Below are 22,666 nucleotides of genomic sequence, written 5' to 3'. Positions count from 1 at the left end.
CAGGGCTTTATCTATGCCTTCAAGTGGACACTTGAGTTATCGTAACTTTGTTTTAGTGTGGGAAGACACAGAAGTCTGGTTTTATCCAAATTGTTTTCACAGAAATCCGCCTGCAATGTCTTGTGATCACAGTGAGTTGCAGGATTTTCAGTAACTGGTTTATCTTGAAATATTATCAAAACAAAACTTCTTACAAGACAGATTTCCTCACTAACTGGAAATACAAGTTAAAAAAAAAGAAAAACTACAGGCTTTCTCTGAACCTCTTAAAAGATTTGGGCTGAACTTAATCCTGAAATAAACATTTAGACCTTTACCACTTAATGTAACCTTGAAGTCTGATAAAAGTGACTCATAGCAATACTTTCCCTTAGTTGCAGTTTACATACATGCAATAATATAACCTCCCCATCCACTGCTTAAAAACAGTAGGAAGGAACCTTTATGGAAGAAATCCCAACTTATTCACAAAAGCTGCCTACAACAACAAAAGCATTTAAGAGATGTAAACCTTTTCAAATGATCGACAGGAAGGGAATGTAGTAATTTCGATAAATAAAAGGAGTGCTTTAGAGGTGAGAGAGAACTTGCACCCTAAAAGTGAGTCAGACTGTCATCACCAACCCCAGTTTGGTTTGCTTTGCTTTTTACAGATCACTGTCAACTGGAAATATTTTATATCTCGGTAATGAGCAGAAAGCAGTTTGATGGGCTCATCAATGGCTTTGTGATTTTTTCTGATTTATAATGCTGCTCCACAGCCTTTATGTCTTGCTCTCCCTTGGCTCTTTAAGGCAGCCCCCCAGCAGCAGCAGGGGAGGATGGTGGGAGGCATCGAGTGCAAAGCCTGGGATGCTGCCAAAAGCTTAAAGTAAACAAGCTGAAACAGAAGAAGAAATCTATTAACTGCTTCCCAGTCGTGAACTACTTATTGCAAAATCAGTGAATAGAATAAACAATGGCAAAAGAGCTATTAAATATACGGCAGGTTCACTGTTAGGTTAGTTATCTCGAGATGAGGGAAACAGAGAGGGCAGTAAGGAAGCCCCGTTGGTGCTCCCAGCTCAGTGGCCGTATCCTGGCCCATCAATAATGTTTTGGAATTACTTTTCTCACACAGTCCACTGTGAGTAGTTTGTCATGTAAAAAAAAAGTTTATATTTTAAATTTTATCTTTATTTATTTAAGCAATCTACAGGTTCAGAAATTACACTCTTAGAAAGTCTGTTCACACTCTGTATTGTACAGGAGTCCCTTGAACCTTCTCCTGTGCACCACAACACATAAACTGTAGCTTCCCTTTTCAGTAAGACATGGCACCACTTGGCTTTTGAGAGCTTAGACAACAGCAGCAGGATTTCATTAGCACGGATGGTTGCCTGAAAGCCAGTAATTACTACATCTTCTTGATTTGCTGGCCCGAGCATGTGACAGAGTGATCAGGCAACAGACTTTGTCAGGCAAACAGCCCGTTCTCTTTCCTTCCATTGGCAAGCTGTGCACCTGGGTTGCACAGATGAATTCCAACTTTTCTGAATGACTGTTGGAAATAATGGCATTATACTTGCTCTGTCATCAAATGTGGAAGGTTCTTATACCTTAAGAACAGATGAGGTTTCTGATTTGTTGCTGGGTGTAAAAGATGTGCATCTTCTTAATTTGTATCTTCTACTTAAGCATAAAGTACCAGCTACCCTTGCAGAATGAACACACAGCTAGATGGAGCTGGGCATGGCAACTGGTACAGTATGTGTTTAGGTAAAATCCATGCTACAGGAAGATTCACAAAGGAAGAAAAAATTGCCTGTTGTGAAGCATTTGCCAGCCTAAGAACAAAACCAGCACAAGTAAATCGAAGAATAGGTATAGAGTGTAAACATCCAATGTACTTCAACCATCTGCCCTTGACTATTTGAATTATAGATTTCCATTTTTCAGCAGGGATACTGAGGAAAGATTGAATTGATGGGAAGATATTCAGTGACAATATCTCATTCAGGTTTCAGTACAGAAGAAAATTGCGTCAGAAGTGGATATGAAGGCCAGCATGCTGAAGTAGTTGGTATATACCTACTCGCTTTCTCCTGAACATGTCACCTTCCCTCCTTCTATTCCTCCTTCCAAACTCTGCCCTTATATACCACCTCTGACTCCTACTGATATTCCCTCCTCCTCCTGATAAAAATTAGGTGGATGTTTGACCAGCCTAGAACTACTTCTAAGGGGTATTTAAGTCAATCCTTGTCTTTGGGATCAGCTTCAAGCAGTGGGATTGTGACAAGCAAAATTCAGCGTATTGAATATATGCAGTTTTCACAGCTACCATTACAGGTTAGCATACAAATCTAGCACTGACACATGATTTTTCTAGAACATAATTTCTCTCCAGTTATGGATCTAACACTGAAGAAACAATTACAGACTTCCATATGAATCCAACATATGCTCACTTTCTTAGTAAATACTAGCTGAACACTTGGATAAAATACTTACGCTTCAGGATATTTCTTTGCTCTAGCTCTTCAGTTGTAGGCCTCTGGCTAAGTCTCCTGTCAGAACAAAGCAAGTGACTGATTTAAAACCAGATCTAAATAATATATGATGATTTGTAATGGAGCTTAAAAGGTGTTTCTCATACAGCCATGCTACTCTTTGCCAGCAGACAATCATAATAACTGCATGTAACCACAGTATCGAGTTGCCATTTGTTTGAGAAGGTGTACTATTGCCACTTCAATATACAAATGACTGATACAATTTCTGCAATATTATGCAAGTAACAGTAAATTTAAATTCCTCATTTACAGGCATTAATTTTATGAGAAAATTCATAAAGCTTGCAATACACTTTAAAAATACCTACAAAAGGGATTATCGTCCATTTACAATATCTTGAGCTTAAGGAAATGATTCTTGGGTCATTTCACTTGTGTAATTATGATCAGGCTAAACTGAGTATTCCAGCTATCTTGAATCATGCCAGCAATGTGGACAATTGAACGTTTAAAAGTATCTGCCTAACTATGTAGGATTTGAAATAAAATTAGACATTTTCCCATCACAACATATGCGGCATTTCTTAATTTAGCAACAGAAAGGCACAGTTATCAAACCACTATTAAGATAAGATGTGCAACTGTAAGATTACTCTCAGGTATTTTGAATGCAAATCCTATTCATCTTTTTAAAAAACACCCCGCAAAACAACATAAATTTTGCATTCCTCACTGATTTGTACGTACAATATAACTGGGAACTTTAATTGAAACTTAATTTTATTTGGTTACCTATACGTGACAACTTCCACAAAAACACAACCCCCCTGAGATATTAATTTTCTGGTTTGTATAGTGGGGAACATGGTTGATGCTGTCTCTATGTTTAGTAAACAGGTTCACTTGTTCACCTGAGAAAAGGAGCAAACTCCATATAGTTCACTACAGATTATCTTCAGCCTCATGAAACCCATCCAAGTCAAACCATCCTTGGACTTTCAGATTTGTGGGAGGATGACTGGCAGGTTTACCACGGGTGACCAGCCCTTGCTGTAGGAAGTCCCAGGCTGAGACCTGATCTGACCCTGACTGAGCTGTGGGAACAGGCTTCCCGTCAGACCTCGACACTGCCAGGAGCTGACTACCATCCCAGGAATTTTTAAGGAACCAGTATCAGTCTTGGTTGTGATTTCAGGCATGAGCACAGCCCTGACAGGCATGGATGTTGTCTCCTGCCACCAGAGCAGAGCTGCAGCAGGGCTGGGATTCAGTCAGGAGAGCAATGATAACAACCACGCCACTTTATTAGCAGAAGAAAAATGACCCTTGGGCTCGGCCAATAGATGTATCACTCTTACAGCTAAAGGATGAAATAAATGACTTGGTCAGCCACCTGGGTCACAGGCAACTCAGCTTGTCTTTTAAGATGTCCTACTCTGTACTGGAGCAGTATTGGCTGGACCACCCAATATCTGGAAATCTCCAGCAAACATGGGACATCCTCCCCATCTGTCTGGACAACATTTCTGAGCACAGAAACAAGGACACATCTGGGGAAATCCAGACATATTGTAGTCTGTTCTCAGAGACCACAAACCCCAAAATTAATAGTTATGAGGATTTTTTTGTTTCAAAAGCTTGTAAAAATGGAAGAGAAAATTAGTCTTTCTTTTTATGCAATGTTCTCAAGTCCAGGAAGAGAAAGTAATATCCCACAGTAGTTAAACAGCATGAGAGAATATGCCTCAGAGGCGGGAAGAGTAAAACACTAAACACTGACCTATAAAGTCAATCTCCCTTCATTTCTTCTGTTGGAACCAGCACATGAATAATAAAGGAGTTAGAGTGGAGGAGGATGGGGACAATCAGAAGGGACAAACATGCACAGGCATGCTCTGTGTGTCAAGAACTACTACGAGGTCTGAGATGGGTATATACAAGTGCAAGTCCCTGTTAACCAATTCGAGAAAAATCTTGAACCACGGCCCTGATTACTGAGTCATGCTTATCCTCTTCTTCTTTTTTCTTTTTTTAAATCAAGAAACTCAAACCCATAGAAACTCACAGATTTGTTTCTTGCAGAGCAAAAATGCATTGTTGACATTTTAAAGTTTTGTGAGAGATAAAAATAGTGTGTTCCAGAGAGCTGTACCACAATGATCCTGCATCACATATTGGGCTGCATTTAAAATGTGAATCCTGTGTTCTCGATTCTCCTCATCTCCTCCCAATGAAACCATATTTACCCTGCGATTGATACCTCACTAGCTTCGTTCCAATCTGATGTCTGATTTCCTGCCTCTCCTCTTCAGATGTACGCTGCAAGATGTTTTTGTCTTCTAATTCTTTCTTAGATGGTCTGTTGCCAAGTTTGATAGCAAGAGTATCCCTACGACGAATTTTACTTGCCAAAGAGCCTGAGGAAAGGAGGAGGAGGGTAGATTTAGTTCATTCACGCTTAGGTTACAGGCACAAATCTGAGTAAGAACTTTAAGACCTCCCCAAAGTAGTCTTGTTCCCACATGCAGGAGAGGAATTTTAATTAACATCAAAAGAAAAATAGTTTTAGCTCAGTTTACAACCATAAAAAGCTGAAGGGCTGGGATGAAAAAGCTACCAACTAGATTGATAGTGGAATTTTACATGCATTACTTGTCATCTATGAAGTGATAGGACGAAAATGACAAATCTACAAGTGTCTTTGAATTGGTTTATTTATCTACTTAGAATATGAAGCAATGTGCTGCTCTTTTTCTTCAGCCTTCAACGGTTTAGTCTTGTTCTCTCATCTTTCGCTTTATTATTTCCAATCTTTTTTTCAATCTTTGTTCTTGTATAGTGCTTTTCACCTTTAACTAAATTGCAAATTAAAACAAAAAAATACAGTTTAGAAAAGTGCTCTGAATGCTTGTAAAGTAATCTAGGCAGGAACCTCCAGGCACTGAAGCAATCTTTTAGTCCATAAAATAGATACAGTAGGGACAAGGACCATGCAATTTTGTTGGCATTAGCCTCAGTCAGTTGTGCAAAGAAGAGTTCTTGCAATTTTTTAAGAGCACAGGCTTGCAGCTTGCTTCTCACAAGATTCTGTACTGTTGTCTGAATTCAGGAATTTTTAGTTGCTACCATTTCAGATCATGTTCAGATCAAACACAGATGTACAAAAGACTTCAGGCCCTTGAGTTGGCTGCCACTTCACCTGCGGCACCAGTGGCCAAGGAGAAAAAAATCAGCTAATGCTCATTTTGCCTCGGAGGCAACACTTCTGTGTTCAAGCCTTCTTCGCTAAGCACAGCGAAGCACCTCCTCCTGAATGGCTGCAGGCAAGGCTCTCAAGCCTCCTTTGCCCCAGCAAAGCTGCAGCCATCGAGTTAGCTGGACCAGGGAACCTGTTCTACTTAAAATCAGCTCAACAAAAGCCACCACTGCAAAAATAAACACGAGTGCTGGCCTAAGGGAAGAATGAACAGCTGGAAGCATGGATTAGGCAGAAAGCAGGCAGGACAATCCCACTTCAGCAATGGCAAGGACTTCTACCCCAAAGTGAAATTTCAAAGCTGTAAACTTATATGTAAGCCACTGTGATCTGCTCTATCTGCTAAGGAGCTCCAGTACTTAAAACAACCTGATCAAAGAGTAAAAAATGACTCTGAGACAGTGAAGCTGCTGACTCATGGGCTTCCTCACAATCTGTTACTCCCACAAGAAACTCTGGGACCTCTAGCGTGATTCAGTTGAAAGCCGCACTGGTGCATTAAGGGTAGAGGCTCATGACATGGGTGACCCAAATCAATGACTTGCTGATGCCCTGATGTGGAGGCCCTGTTTCATCCTCACGTTCTTCTAAACCTAATCCTCCCACCTCCACTCCCGTTCATGCAATCACAGAATGGTTTGGGTTGGAAGGCACCTCAGAGTTCATCCAGTTCCAACCCCTCAGCCATAGGCTGAGACACCTTCCACTGGAGCAGACTGCCCAAAGCCCCATCCAGCCTGGCCTTGAACACTTCCAGGGATGAGGCATCCACAGCTTCTCTGGGCAACCTGTTCCAGCCTCTCACCACCCTCAGAGAAAAGAATTTCTTCCTAGTATCTAATCTAAATCTACCCTCTTTCAGTTTGAAACCTTTGCCCCTTGTCCTATTACTACACTCCCTGATAAAGAGCCCCTCCCCTTCTTTCCTGTAGGTTCCCTTTAAGTACTGGAAGGCTGCTGTAAGGTCTCCCCAGAGGCTTCTCTTTTCCAGGCTGTACAGCCCCAACTCTCTCAGCCTGTCCTCATACAGTAGGTGTTCCAGCCCCCAGTCATCTTTGTGACCCTCCTCTGGACTTGCTCCAACAGGTTCATTTCCTTTTTATGTTGGGAGCCCCAGAGATGAATGCAATACTCCAGATAATGCTTGACCTGCTCTCACCATTGCACAAGCCCCAGCAGCTTCTGATCACAATTTTGTGGGAGAAGTGGGATGCTCATTTCTCAGTAGTAGTAAAATACCAAATAATCTAAACCCATCCCTTGCAGCCATCTCTCTCTCTGCTTTGCACTAGCATGGGTCAGGCATGCTCACATAACGCAATGGGCAAAAGGTAGCCTGCAACTTCTCAGTGGGATGCTTACTTTCAGCACTTGCATTTTCATCATCATCATCATCATCTGTGTACAGTACTGGTCCGTCAGAGTCCGAGTCGCTGCTGTGGCTTTCTCTGCTACTTTCACTCTCAGGAGGGGCAGCAGCATCAGAAGCCTCCTCCATGAGTTCAGAGTGTGCCTGGCCAGGTGTCTCCACTTCTTGGTCTTCTTTGGTAGCCAAGCTGTTAATTCATAAGCAGACACGGTGTCACATTAATGCAAACAGCACAGAACACAAACAGGAGACAGATTGTATAAGCAAATATGAGAATAAAAGTTCTGTTATTCAAGCTAACTTCCCTCTTTCAAAAAAACTTGCATACAAAAAAACATATATAAAGTATGTGGATGTGTACCTGTATCTGCATGTATGTATGTTAAGAAAAAAGATACAAACACTCTGGAATGATGTGCTGCAAAGCCCGTATAAAGAAAAGTCTTAACTCATTTTTATTTCTTGTGGGATGGGACCAACAGTACATAAAAACTACTAAGAAGAGAAAAACAGCTCATAAAGTTGGTTGGGAGAGGACCTGTTCTGGAAGCTTAACTCTGTTGTAGTTCTACTGCTGCTGAATCCAAAATGTTAATGCACATCAGTGATGAAAATGGCAATCAGCAGCAGAGAGCCCTTTGCTGTGGGAGAATCTTTATGTAAAGGAAGGGTAGAGCAAGGGGAGAAGCAGCACAGGAATGTAATGCTGCCACAGATGTACCAGCAAGAAGCTAGAGGAAAGTCTCCAGGGCACTGGCATCTAGACAGACCAAACACGTACTAACCAAAGCCTGAGTCTCAAGTTTCCAAGTGTGCCAATATATTCTGCTATTGAACTGAGAGCTTTATTAGTGGGATATTTAATGAGATCCACACAAAAAAAGTAAAACTCCCTTGTAATTCAACATAACTTCTTGTTCGCCTTTATGAGAGAGGTATAAAAGTGTCATCAGCTACTAGCTGAACTGCTGACTGTCCTGGTCACTTTAAACCATAAAAAGACACAGGAGGCAGTTTATGAGCAATGACCTACTAGGGGAACATGAGGTACTGCAGGTGGATGGCTCAAAGGCACTGGAGAGGAATAAATTGTGCTGGGATGCAAAACAAACTATTACCAGTCAGCAGAAGAAACAGAAGTGATCCCTATATGCCCTCAGTATCCCTTACATGAAGAAATGTGGCTTCCTCAGCTGTGGGTCTCACCACTCACTCAAGACAGCCACGTCTTACCTTTTCGTGTTCTCTCCACTAGCATCTGGACTGCTGTCTAGGGCGGTACTGCTCAGGTGCTCATCGGTGCCATGCTCAGTCTGGAGAAGGGGTTTAGTATCTGATCCCAGTCCGGCTGGCCCTGCCACACAGCCATCTGACACATCTTGGGCATCTGAGGACACAGCGGGCTGACCAGCTGCCGCAGGAAAAGGAGGCGAAAGTGGAGGTGGAGGAGGGGCAGCAGTGGGAGGAGGGGGGACAACGAGCTTGCTCGCTTGGTCTGCATCCTCTGTTTCAGAAATTACTACGGAAGGTTGCTCAGGCTTGGTTTTTTCTGCCTTCACTTCCAACCTGTTGGCTGTGGCACCTGAGGGTGAAGAAGCAGCCCCATCTGGTGCTGTTCGTAGGGCTGACTGTTTCCCAGGCTTTTTCTTGCCCCTGGGAGTCCCTGATGTGCCCGACTTGCTGGAAGTCTCTTTAGTGGCTTTGGGATGAGATGATGTGGATGAAGGAGATGCTGATGTAGAGGACTTGGAGACTGGTGTTTTTTTCCCGTGAGAGGAACTAGCTAAAATAAGAAGAGAAAAAGCATTTTAGTCTTGCAATTATACGTTTTTTTGCACCATTCTTTCCGCATGGATTGACGTGTACCGCTATTTAAAAAACTATAAAATTTACACTTCATAGTTCTACAATCTTTCATCTATATGCTTGAGATGAGTAAATGTTGCAGTTCGAACTTCACTGTTGAGGTGGAAAAAACTAAAATGACAAATATTTGTCCAAGAAGAGTGGAGAGGATTAGCCTTACAAAGAAGTGAGAGTTTGATTGTAGCATTCTCCATTGGCCCATTACAAACTCCACTACTTATTCCAAAAGTGTTTAGTGCCCAATTTAAAAAAAAATCCTACTAGACAGAGAAAACTCCTTCACTTTATATTATGTGAATTTTTGGTCTGTGCAGTAGAACATTATGATTTTCCTTAGGCTTTTCACTGAATACCTCAGGACCACTAAAAATATCAGTCAATTACCTTTCACAATGTTATTGCAAGTGGTGTGCTCCTGGTTCATGGCAAGCAGCAGAGAGACAGCAAAACAAGATGTGCTTTCAAGTCCAGCTGTGCATAAGACAAGAGGCAGCAACCACCCATCTGTCTCTGCACAAATGATGTCCAGAAGGGAGGAGGCACTGAAGGCCTCCCATATGTGCTGGAGATCTTCGTCTCACCAGTAACCAACTCAAGTAGCTTTGAAAATGTAGTGAAACAAGGTTTTGACACCAGCTGTACAAGCTGGCCAGTGACGCTGCTGCTTAAACCTCTTATACTTACCATATCGAAGTATATTTGTATAATGCCCAGGTGTGCAAGAGATTTCAGTCAGACTGTGCACCCATGTGCATCCCAGCCACATTTCTGATTGCTCTGTTGATGTGCCCATCATCTGGACTGGGAGTTTCAAACTTCTGACTTTCATTTAAAAAGCAATAAAAATGACAACCATCTTACAATTCAGTCCTTTTCATCCAAACACATCCAACTCAAACTCTTCTGCTCTAGTAAAAACATATGAACCTCCAGAGAACAAATGAAAGCATTCTAAAGCTACACAGCAGCCTTGCGGCTAAGCTTGCAAACTAAGACAGAAAGCTGTAAAAGAAATCTGCTGAAAGGCCTACTTTATTCATAAGCATTTAAACAAAAACAAAACCCCAGCAGATTAGGATAGAACCAAAATACAGATACTGGCCATAATAAGCTTACGATATAAAAATAGCTTCCACAGTGAGACTGTTCTCAGTCTCAAAGAAGATGGAAAATAATTCAAAAGACACATTATACCGTTCTCTTCTGCAGCTAAGTGTTATAGTTTATAAATATTTAGAGTGCTGTGAGGCTTTCAGTACACGTGGAAAAATCCACAGAAACTTCAGGCAAATCACTGCCCCTCTTTGTGCTGCAAGGTGATTGCAAAGGGCACTGCATCCACTCTGCTGGTACTGCACTCATCAACCACGTCAACTACAAATCACTGACACAGCTTTCCAGCAAATCAAAAGGAAGCAAAGGAATGGTATAGGCAGCAGTTTGTAATTGCCGTGGTAATAGATGGTGGCTCCAACCTGCATATTGTTTAGCAGAAACCTTACTGAGAAAATGGATGGCAGTAAAAAGGGCTCTGGTTCTGATCCAGCAAAGCACTTCAACACAGGCTGGAGGGCAACAGAACCAGTGACATGCTTACACTTAAGAGCTCCAGCATAATACAAATAATACAGACACACTATGATCGTAGCTGGGAAAATGTCAAAAGATGTTTCCATTGAAAAAAACCTCTTATATTATTGATACAGAAACTTGAAAAATTTCTCCTAGGGAAAAGAAAAAACCCTACACTTCATGTGGGTCAAAAGGGCTATTGCTTTTGACTGGGCTGACTGACAATTTTCTGTCATGCCTTTTTTTTCAGCAGATGATTTGAATTTTGATTAAATGAGAAATTTCACGGCTGTAATTTGCCTTTTGGCACACATCCATGCCTGCATTTAAGTCCCCTCCTCCCAGTTCCACTATTTCAGTTTGGAAGCCTGCTGTGATGCACTCAGGAAAGCCACAGCTCAGTTGTTATATTCATCTTCTCCATCATGGGACAAGATCACCGACTGTATCATGTGTTCACTTTCACAGGGATCTGACAAACCTCTTGTACCCAAATTGCTCCTGACCAGCTCTATTAAGTATTGCCCCACTTCATGTGAACACAATGTACTTAAAATGTTGGAAGAAATTACAAGTAGAATAGGTACTACTTTATATAATGGATACACGGATATATTTTACACCTGTATGGTCTCAAGCATTGCATGACATTTCAAGAAGGCTACTAAAAGACAAATCTGGAATATGAATGTATTTTAAGACCTTGGATACATGAGAGCGTGTTTCCAACCATTGCTATAAACATTAATTTATGTAATGAGTTGGTTTATTTCTGAGAGGTTTGCTGTTATAAGTTAGCACTTCACTGAGGAAAGATCCGAGTTTTCCAGCTGCATGTGAAATACAACAGCAAATTATGGGTTTTCAGAATGTTTTTTCTTATGGTCATCTGATGTAGTAGGGACAGTTAATACCGAGTTAAAGGATATTTTATGGCAAAGTTATTACTGTAACTCTAGCAGTCCTCCAATGTTTTCAAACAGTCCTCCTCTGTGTCCTTCAAATATAAAATGTGCCAAAATGTACAAGCTATGAAGCGGTATACTTAGAGAGAAAACTGGAGGGACTTCTAAGGGCTTTCTAAGACTGACAGAGGATTGAAAACACAAGGCTTGCATAAGTTCAGCAATGCATATAAACAGTTCACTCATCACAATACTACTTGTGTTCAAATTATATTTGGATGTCTTAATTTTGGTTATTTTCTAAATTACAACCAATCAAACCTGAGATCAGTGCCTTCAACTTTACTCTATCATTGTTGCTGAATTTTGTTTTAAAAGTGTAGCAACAAACACATCTACCATGTGCCTGACGATTAACATTTTCCATTTCCAGAGTGCATTTAGAATCACAGCAAGCCATCAACCAGCTCAGGGAAGCCTGACCATTTCTAATGAGTTATAATTTCCTTTTAATTTATTTTTTTTGCAACTAAAACAATTGCTATTCAACAGTCTTTAAAGATGTCTTCATGGCTTTATCCTTTACCTCTTTGAGATCTTGTAATCTTGTCAGATTAATTGGAATAGTAGATATTTCCAGCAGAAAGTTACAGAGATACTGAAGTAGTTCTACTTTGGCGCAATTCCTGTGTTTGGTTTGAGAATTCACCTTTCCCTCTGCTGACTCTTCAGCAGTTCCCCAGGTCATTTTGTTGCCAATATTCACACTTGAACCGGGCATTCAGTATTGTCTCTGATGTGCTTTGTGCTGTGCATGCGTTCATTAAACATTGAAGCGATTTCCCAGTTGTCTGGGGTGTTTGCAGACAGCAGGACGAGGGCTCAGTGGGAAGCTATCTCAAAACACCCGTGGCATGCTCTTTAGTAACACTGTTCTGTACAAAGGCAGAAGTTACCGTACCCCCATGCGAGGCACTCCCACGCACATGCACCCTCCCTGACTGGCACTGCCTGTGCAGTACTCACCAGCTTCTCGATTTGCACTGTGACTCGTTGGCTTGGGCGGTGGGAGAGGAGGCTGCTTAGCAGGAGCCTTTCCCTTTTTTTTAGCATGAGGTGCTTCGTTACTCTTATGGCTGGCGGTGGTGGAAGCAGCAATAGCATTTTTTGGTGGCAGCGGAGCTTTTTTAGATTTAGGCTTAGGCTTGGGTAGTGGTGGAGCATGGGATGACAGTATTTCTGGGCAGTGATCAGTAGTGTTCTCTATGGATAAGAAAGTGAACAGAAGCTGGCTGACACAGACATACGCCACATACATTCAACAGCAAGCCTGACAACAATGACTACTTTTTGCTGCTTGAGCTCTTGGGAATCAGGAAATACTTCATCTTCTGCCTCTTACTGAAGTATTATCTCAAAAAAAAATTACTGTCCATCTCAATTCAAGTCCTTCTCATGGAAGGTTTTTGCCCATCACTTCTCTGAGTCTCATCTATTCTAGGCGTCCAAGGGTCATTCTTAACATTCAGTACCCCCAACCAGACTTTTGGCTGCAGACCGAACAAGGGAAATGCCATTTACTCCTCTAACAAATTCCCTTGGCTTCTTTCCAGGCCTCTGAGTTCAACAGGCTATAAAACTGAACGTGAACAGGACCATTCTCTCGGCCACGTGTTCAAATATGGCTGTGCAGCTGAAATTTTCCTGTGAAGCAACCCATTTCCTCAAGCTGCAGACCGCTTGCTCATAGCAGCTTTGGTTTTGGCTATCTTCCCCAGGGTATTTCTACTCTTCAGAAAGAGATGAAGCTAAATCAAACAGATTATTGTTTGCCATGGGAATGCTCTCCTCTTCTGCAAGTTCTCTGGGTACTGTTACAAGATCTCTCTTTCAAGAATCAACAGTTCATTAGTCAACAGAAATTTGGACTACATCCACATTGTGTCGTGCAATAGGAATGGCTCTATAGGGTGAAAGAGGTAGCACAGAGGACCCAAAGTCCACAAGGTGCATTTCAGGATACTTGACTTTTGATTAGCTTCAGGCTAGTTCCGTAGCTTGCATGCCCAGTAGTGGTGGAAGCAAAAGTTCCTAAATGCATCTTTTGGCTCAGTTTCATCCAGAGGAAACCTGGCTTTCATGCTTTGCAAATCAAAGAAGGGTAAGTGGGGATGACCAGAAAATTGACTTCTAAAGTGCACTCCTAATGCCAATTGTAATGTTACTGTAGGTGAGCCATTTATAGTCAACATGGTTGCAAGACTAAAGTTCCCAGATGGGAATATTTATCTATTCAATTACACTAACTCTGTGCCCATTCAGTCTCAGGATAGCCTTCCTGAACCTTTCACTAAAAGGATATTAAAAAAGCAATTGCATACCATCAGAAGCATATGGGCTTTACTTACACGTTACTAAAAACTACAGTGGTTGAGGAAGAAAGGACACAAGCAGATATTGCAAGGACTTCTAACAGGACTTCTTTAATTCATCAATAGGAAACCAATAAATTTCTTGTAGTATTTTCCTAGTGGAGCCTCACTCTTACACACGTTAAATGTCTGTTCCTGGCTCTCTTCCTTCCCATGTAAAAGATTCCCAAGAGATAAGCAGCACTTTCTCGTTTTAAGATTAGTAGATGAAAATCAAATATTGCGTTGGACAACAATGACATTCTTCATCTCAGAAACAAAGCCTTTTCAACCACTATCTTAAGGCTTGATAACATGAACCTAATGCATCAACTGCAGTTATTAAAAGCAACATGCACACGCGTCTCTTTATAAACAGAAGGAATTAACATTAACTGCCCAGTGTCTTCCTTCTTTATTTGCAGCCTACTATAGACTAATCTGTTTTTGCAAATTTTTTGCAAGAACTATTGCATAGCAACCTTCTACAGCTATCAAACAGATTTATTTGAGCACAGATTCTTGTACAGCCTCTTTCCTTTCAGTAAAAGAACTCTGGACCACAGAAACTTCGGAAAAAGAAACAAACATACATATTTACTACATTTTGCTCTCCTCTTTTATAGTATAAAGCGCTTCCTTGTGAAATTCTACCTACCTTTGTTTAAAGTTGAAAAACTGATTTAATTCTGAAAAAGCAGGACATTTTAAAATTTTAATTCCATTAATAACAAACATAGCAAGAGAAGATAAGATTTTGTATTCTGAAAATCTTGAAAGACATGATAATCAGAAAGAATTTTAAAGTGTAAACAATTCTTTGATATACCTTTTACTTATGGGCCTAGCATGCTAAAATCTTGTTAATAAGAAAAAAATTAAAATTTGTGTACTTGTACACCATTACCATGTTTTGCTTCCAGTCACAGAGAAAATATTAAAAAGAGAATAACCAATTAAAAGAAATACAACATTCACCACATTCTAAAGTAATACAGTGCAATTATTTAGAATCTCAGTCAGTCTGCATTAAGCTATACATCTCATTAACTAATATGCATTAGAATTTATCTTCTGATTCAGGAAAAAAAGTACAAAATATAAGATTAAAGCTTTATTTAGTTGCAAATAAACACATTTTAGTGACAACCAACTAATAATTTTCAAATTTGCTTTAGAGAAGTAACTACAAAAAATATAAATTACAACCAAAATTGCAACAGTTCACTCACATCAAAGATCTTGCTTGCACACTTCAGTTGTGATTAAAACTGACGATATATACAATATTGATTTTAAATGAAATCACTACCATTTTATCTAGGACAGCTCTTTCCATACTTTTGTGTACGTCATACCAAAGACTGGCAAACTTTTTCTGCACAGCAGTATCCTATCTGCTCAGATAGTTACAGCTCGCAAGTCTTGACTGCCTCTTGATTATGTATATGCCCTTTTCTTGGCCTTGAACAATGAATCTTCTTTTTCCTCATTGCCATGAGGAAAGCTATGGTGAAGACAATTGCCTCTGACCATATATTGTCCCTCTTGGTGTCTTATCAGCTTTGTTGTTTTTATCCTTGTCAGCTTCACCTTTTCTATCATCAGATATAAGCTCGACTGCCCTCAATGTCAGTCTGATCCTACCCAAACTATTGTTTCTTGTTTACTCTTGAGGTACAGATTTCCAGCTCCTATCTCACCAGTCCACTTTATCACCTTTTGCCAGAGACAAGCCAAGTTTTGAAGCAGATTCTTTCCATTGGTTTTCCTCTGCTGCCCCTCAGGCTTGTGAACACTCACTGACTGTGCTCCCTCAAATTCCCTTCTGCTGTGTTACCAAAGCTGACAATTTTTAGGCTGCCAGCATTGTGCTGTTATCCTGGTCTAGTCCTCTCTTGTTCTTCAGTGCCTAATCATAGTGTGCTCTCTTTTATTGCAAGTGAATCAGCATTTTTTATGCTTTTTCTGCATTTATATAAGACACTACAATAAATTTCTGGTATATACATAAGTACTGTAGTAATACAAATAACTAGTAACAGCAATAGTGGCTTGATCTTGAACAGCGACAGGGATGGTTTGATGTCTGTTAAAGGCTGGAGATACAATTATGCTGTACTTATACCTCCCTAACATGATTCTGCTTGAATATGGACCCTTGGTCTTCACACCTGCTTTTCCTTCTGCACCTTTTGCCCAAACAAGGAGGCATCTGAATCAGTTTGGACCCATCAATTCAGTCAAGTCAATCCCTCAGACATCTCAGCATCACTTGCAATGTATTTTTATGGTTGTTGTTTTTCTTAATGTAAACATCTGTTCATCATGAACTGACCTTTAAACAAAAGGTCTTCAAAAGTCCAGCAGATAGGAATATTCACTGCTGCCTTGATCAAGACATCTGCTGTAAAAGTAACCTGCCTATAAATTACTCTTTGAATAGGAAAGCAAAGCAAATGCTAATGTCCCATTAAGCATTTGGATCAATAGTATGTTTAGAATAAATTTTGCAAAGGCCAGATTTTCAAGAAAGCTCACTTTGAGACCTGATTTTCTTGTTCCAAAGATAGTGATTGGGGTCAGACTCTAAAGAAATCTGTGTTCTCATGTAAACACCTCAATGATGGTCAGGATTACTAAGTACTCAGTATACGACAGCTCTTTTGGGGACTCATCAAGTCTCAGGGACTTTCAGAGAGATTCCAGTGTGCCATATACACTGGAAAATCAGAGGACTTATTCTGGAAGCTAAATGTGGGACCTTTTGCAAACTCTGGACCAAATGGACCTAGGAAAATGCCGGGCATTCATGATGGGGTTGTACAAAAGATTATTTTTTTTTACTTTTGTGAACTTCTTTGGAACCAGAGGCCAAAGCTTTTCTACCCCAGGATTTAGCCATCCAGTATTTGTGTTTCTACAACTGGAGCAGTGGCATGAAGCTAGCTTGAGGAAAAGCAGTGCTGAAGTTCAAGCATATAATCTACCCCAGCTGCAAAGCACCCTTCTAAAAGACAAGCACAGCTCAGTGGAGTAACACAATGTAAAAAGGAAGGTGGAAATAATATATGATTTCTTGTCTTCTGCAGTATGACTCCCTGCAAAATGAAACTCAATTAGAGTTTTGAGAATCATGAGTTTTCTTTCCAGCCTATGCAGAGAGCTGTGCTTTGATTACTCAAAACCCAGGAAGCTGTCATTCAGAAACTTGGGATGCAGGGCAAGACAACGTGCCTTTTGTCTCTTTTTTGGACTCATTGACTGTGCTGATGCAGGTGGTCAACTCATACGAATCCTTTCATAAACTTGAGATTTAACCAGTTCCAATTTTTGTTCCTGCTATTGCTACAAAAATTCTGCTCAAGAAAAGAAAGCTTCCTTTAATTTCCAGTCTAAATGTATTTCAAGCCCCTGTTTATTCCTTTCTACTTGTGCCAGCATTGTCCTTTAGCCATGCTCTGTCCTGGCTACACACCAACTTGTTGCATTCATCAAACACACTCAAGGTCTCTCAGGCTCTGTTTTGCTAGGCTGAACAAGAACAGCTGTCTCACGATGCTCTGTGCAGCACTCTCTGCAGTTTTAAATTCATCTCTCTTGAAGATGGATGAGCCAATCCGTACATCTGCAGACTTCCAGATCTTACTCACTCTATAATTTCAACAACACCATGTGCAAGAGGTCTTGTAACAGAGACAGTGAAGAAAACAGGAGAGAGGAGAAAGGGACAGGCATAACATCTGACTTAAAGCAATCACATTCAGGTATTTTGTGTTGGTTCCAAGATAAAAAAGCAAAAAAAAACCCCAACACTGACTGTCATTTTACATTGCTAAGTGTCCAACCTTTGCATAAAATGTAAGCTGTTAAATCAAGAGAGAATACCTAAAACATCTCCAGCTGCATACTTTTACCATTTCTTGGTCTATGGGAGACTTGGAAAGTGAAAGGCCTGTAGGCTTCTACATTCCCTTATACTTTCTGTATAGATCTGCTCAAATAATTCAATGGCTAGTTCATTAAAACCACATCTACAAACTCATTTCTGGAGCCACATTAGAATATTTTTTTCTATAAAAGAAAAGAAAAAAAAAAGGCAGCTTTACAAATTAGAAGCTTTCCTCTATCACTTAACTTTTGTGGGTGAAAGCCTGTGCCTCTTCACGTCAGCCTACTGGCATGAGGCAGCCTGGCTGACTTGGTGGACAGGCTCTGCCCAAATACAGCTTTATCTAGAGCAGCTTTCCTTTTAAGATGATTTGGATTCAGCCTCATTTACATAGTTCAGGTGATGAATCGAAGATATACTATTCTTAGAAGAACTAGTTTTAGCCAGCAAATAACTCAGCTGGAGTGAGAGATTCTTTGAGAGTCAAGCAAACAAAACCCCTTTTATGTATGGTGCTCATATCAATGATCTACAGAGCTCAGGAGTGTAGGAAGCCAGCTAGGCAAATCAGAGAGAAGAAAGTCTGTCTTGTCTCTCGCAGTGACTCATTTGCAGGATTAGTATCTGCAAGAAAGCAGGCTTTTGTCTGAGATCCTGGAAGATGCAGGCTACTATCTTAAATTCAGCAGGTTTTGTTCCACTTTGTGAGTGGACCTCTGAGAAAAGGACCCTATAAAATTTGACTTTGAAGAACATTCCTTGGTAGACAAACTACAGCATTGGTCAGTGACGATGCATGCTCATAAGACTAGAGTTTGTGCTTAGTTATACATAAGAAAAACAAAAGATTAAATTTAATGGAAGATTTAAGGGAGAGCAGTAAAGAACCTCTGAATCCAGTATACTAAGCTAGGAGACATTAAATGGCATTCCAGTACTTAAAGGAGGTCCAGAAGCAAGATGGGAAAGGACTCTTTATCAGGACGAATGTAACAAGGGTTAAATTTAGATTAGATATTAAGAGGAAATTCTTTTCTGTGGAGGTGGTGAGACACTGGAACAGGTTGCCCAGGGGAGTTGTGGCTGCCTCCTCCCTGGAAGTGTTCAAGGCCAGGTTGGATGGGGCTCTGACCAACCTGGTCTAGTGGGAAGCATCCCTGCCCATGGCAGGGGGGTTGGAACTAGCTGATCTTTAAGGTGCCTTCCAACGCAAACCATTCCATGATATTCAAGGACCACCTCTTCCAAGCCCAAGACCTATGCATTCCAAAAAAGAGGCAAGCTGGTAACAAACCAGATGGCCTGCATGGATGAACAAGTAGCTCCTAGACACTCTCAAATGCAAAAAGGTAGTCTACAGGTCATGGAAGAGTGAACAGGCAACACTGGGGGATTACAGAGAAGTCAACCGAGCAGCCAGGGATCAGGTTAGGAAAGCTAAAGCTCTGCTGGCATTAAATCTGGCTAGGGATGTCAAGGACGGTAAGAAAGGCTTTGTAGGTATGTTAGTGGCAAAAGGAAGACTAAGGAAAACATAGGACCACTCCAGAAGGAAACAGCAGAGCTGGTCACACAGGATATTGAAAAGGCTGAGGTGCTCAATGACTTTTTTGTCACAGTTTTCACTGGCAAGAGCTCCAGCCACACTGGCCCAGTTGCAGAAATGACAGGCAGAGATTGGAGTACTGAAGAACTGCCTACTGTGAGTGAAGACCAGGTTCGGGACCATCTAAAGAACCTGAAGGTACACAAATCCATGGGACCTGACGAGATCCGTCCACTGGTCCTGAGGGAACTGGCAGATGAGGTTACTAAGCCACTTTTCATCATATATGAGAAATCATGGCAGTCTGGAGAGGTTCCGATTGACTGGAAAAGAGGAAGCATAATCCCTATCTTCAAAAAGAAGAAAAACGAAGACCCGGGGAACTACAGGCGCATCAGTCTCATCTCTGTGCCTGGCAAGATCATGGAGCACATACTCCTGGAAAAGCTGCTAGGGTACATGGATATAGAGGAGGCGATTGGTGGCAGCCAATATGGCTTCACCAAAGGCAAATTGTGCCTGACACACTTGGTGGCCTTCTACAACAATATTACAGCATCAGTGGATAAGGGAAGTGCAACTGATCTACCTGGACTTGTGTAAAGCATTTGACACTATCTCACACAACATCCTGGTCTCTAAACTGGAAGGACACTGGTTTGATGGATGGACCACTTGATGGATAAGGAATTGCCTAGATGGTTGCACTCAAAGAGTTGTGATCAATGGCTCAGTGTCCAAGTGAAGAACAGTGACGAGTGGTATCCCACAATGATCGGTACTGGGACCAGCGCTAACATCTTTGTCAGCCATATAGACAGTGGGATAGAATGCACTCTCAGCAAGTTTGCTCTCGACACTAAACTGTGTGGTGTGGTCGACACGTTGGAGGGTAGGGATGCCATCCCGAAGGACCTTGACAGGCTTGAGAGGTGGGCCCAGCCCAACCTCATGAAGTTCAGCAAGGCCAAGAGTAAGGTCCTGCACTGAGGTCGAGTCTAGTTTTGGGCTCCCCAATTCAAGAGAGACAGGAACCTACTTGAGAGATTCCAACAGAGAGCTATGAGAATGATTAACGGACTTGAACATCTCTCCTATGAAAAGAGACTGAGAGAACTGGGGCTGTTTAGTCTTGAAAGGAGACGGCTGAGAGGGGGTCTTATTAATGTATACAAATATCTGAGGAGTGGGTGTCACAAGGAAGGTGCCAGTCTCTTCACAGTGGTACCCATTAATAGGACAAGGAATAACAGGTATAATCTAGAACATGGGAAGTTCCACCTCAGCATGAGGAGAAACTTCTTTACTGTGAGGGTGACAGAGCATGTGAACAGGCTGCCCAGAGAGGTTGTGGAGTCTCCTTCTCTGGAGCCTTTGAAACCCTCCCTGGACGCGTTCCTGTGTGGCTGCCCTAGGGGATCCTGCTCTGGCAGGTGGGTTGGACTGGATGATCCCTAGAGGTCGCTTCCAATCCCTAACATTCTGTGATTCTATGAAAAGATTTAGCTTGTTATAATAAAGATGAGTTAGTTTACAAACTGAACTCAGATGTAAACTCAGGGTTCTCTGCTATATTTGTGTGCCAGAGACATCCTGGAAGGGCAGAAAGGGCAAAAGCAGCTCTGGCACAGTACCAGGAGGTTTCACCATGTGCAGTATGCAACGCTGTGTCAGCAGACTACATCCCTATACCTAGGGAGCTAAACAGCCACAATGTTGACCCCTATTCTACTACCGTGGCTTTAGGTCTCCAACACTGCTTAGAGAGACTCTTTGGATCCCCTTTGAAATGCTCATATCCCACCTGGAACCTGGAGCGCTGGGGTCTGCTGGGGCTACTGCAGACAACCACCACAAATCAGGAGCCGTGGCTTGATGGTACAGTTTGGTCTCCTGCCTGTCTACTTGCTGCTCTGTATCCCTTCCAGCATGCTCACAGAGAACAGCTACAGTTTAGCTCCTTATATTCTGTAAAATATGCTGGTGACTTTCCTCAGTCAAAACAAAACAATTCAGAACTCAACCCAGTACAAATGTAATGTGAATAAATTATCCAGGTAAAAGATTTCTTGATTCCTCATCTGCAGAGCTTTATCCATCAACTACCTGTTTTATGTAAAACTGTCACCAGTTTCTTATTATCCTGCCATAAAGGAGAAATTTTGTTTTATATACCCCGCCTGGATGACTGACATCATTACTACCAACAGTAACAGTTATGCTATTAAATTGCCAAAGGGAATTTTTTTCACCAAATATGAAAGGCACCTGACAGGCAGCAGCTGGGTACACAGTTTATAGAACTGCCTGGCAGCACAGGCAACACCTTTTGGGTGTCATCTGCTTCACTCACTTATGCTTAACTTATTTTTACATTGCATGGTTGAACCTACTGTTTGCCCTGTTGATACTGTATTTCCGTGGCTCCTTCCGGAACAACTTTCTTCCTTTAACTTCTTCTAACTCCTAATATACTCCACATTGTACCATGTGTTGCTGTCAGCTCTAACCATACTCTCACAATGCACCTGTATCACTTGTTCTTTCCAAGCTTCCAGCTCCAACAGTCATCATCACATTTACATGAGCGAGTTGCACTGCCTAACACTGTTGCTGATGTACAGAATCAATCCTTAACACCGTTCTTGGGCAGACTATTCCTCTGCAATACATTTACCTAGTTCCTTTTCAGAGAACTCTAGATGTCTATGCATAGCAGAGCTTCATGTTTAGTTGTAAGAGGAAAGTACCTCTATGGTTACACTGACATTCTACAAAGCCTAGGATACGAAGTTGGCTCATTTTTTGTTTTCCTTCTCCCTCCTCCATATATACTTCACTTTTGGAGAGGGACTGGAGTGATAGCTATGTGTTATTCTGTACTGAGCCTGCTCTTGTACAGCAATAATTTTTAACTTCTGTCTCTAAGGTCAACACCATATATAAGAAGTGTAGTGTTATAATGTTTTTTTTAAATAGATACTGAACCTTTCCTGCTTCATTGGAATTCTACATTCCGCAAAGTAAGCTAGAGGGTATTTCAACACAGTTAGAAATTTATATTTCTAAAAAAAACCCCTGCACCTTAGGAAAACTTCCAAGACCTCACAATTTCAAAATGCTATACTTAGGGATGTATAAAATAATAAGTGGTCTGATCTAACTCCAGAGTTAACCTGAGCCATTTTAAAAGAGTTTTCCATGGCTTTTATAACTCTCTCCCCTTGCCCAATACACATCTGGTTCTAGTTGGCACCAAAAGATAGTTGTATTTAAATGTCATGAAAAAGGCTAATCTTGTGTTTCTGTCTTGCTGGGAGGCAGGAAGTACTAGAAGTCTCATAAGAAAGGTAG

General features: G+C 41.3%; 1 protein-coding gene across 1 annotated transcript in view; it reads right to left on the bottom strand.

Moving 5' to 3' along the window:
• PHACTR2 (phosphatase and actin regulator 2) overlaps positions 1-22,666 on the bottom strand; it is a gene marked incomplete at its 5' end in the record, with an annotated part of 48,828 nt that overhangs the window by 11,029 nt on the left and 15,133 nt on the right. Inside the window, 5 exons of the mRNA XM_009869282.1 lie at positions 2,494-2,549; positions 4,756-4,912; positions 7,114-7,307; positions 8,354-8,903; positions 12,490-12,726. Of these exons, the coding sequence (XP_009867584.1) occupies positions 2,494-2,549; positions 4,756-4,912; positions 7,114-7,307; positions 8,354-8,903; positions 12,490-12,726 (1,194 nt within the window). The remainder of the gene's footprint in view (positions 1-2,493; positions 2,550-4,755; positions 4,913-7,113; positions 7,308-8,353; positions 8,904-12,489; positions 12,727-22,666) is intronic.

Source organism: Apaloderma vittatum, unplaced genomic scaffold (genome assembly GCF_000703405.1).
Source record: "Apaloderma vittatum isolate BGI_N311 unplaced genomic scaffold, ASM70340v1 scaffold21205, whole genome shotgun sequence".
Taxonomy (NCBI): Eukaryota; Metazoa; Chordata; class Aves; order Trogoniformes; family Trogonidae; genus Apaloderma; species Apaloderma vittatum.
This window is presented reverse-complemented; position numbering and strand designations above follow the sequence as displayed.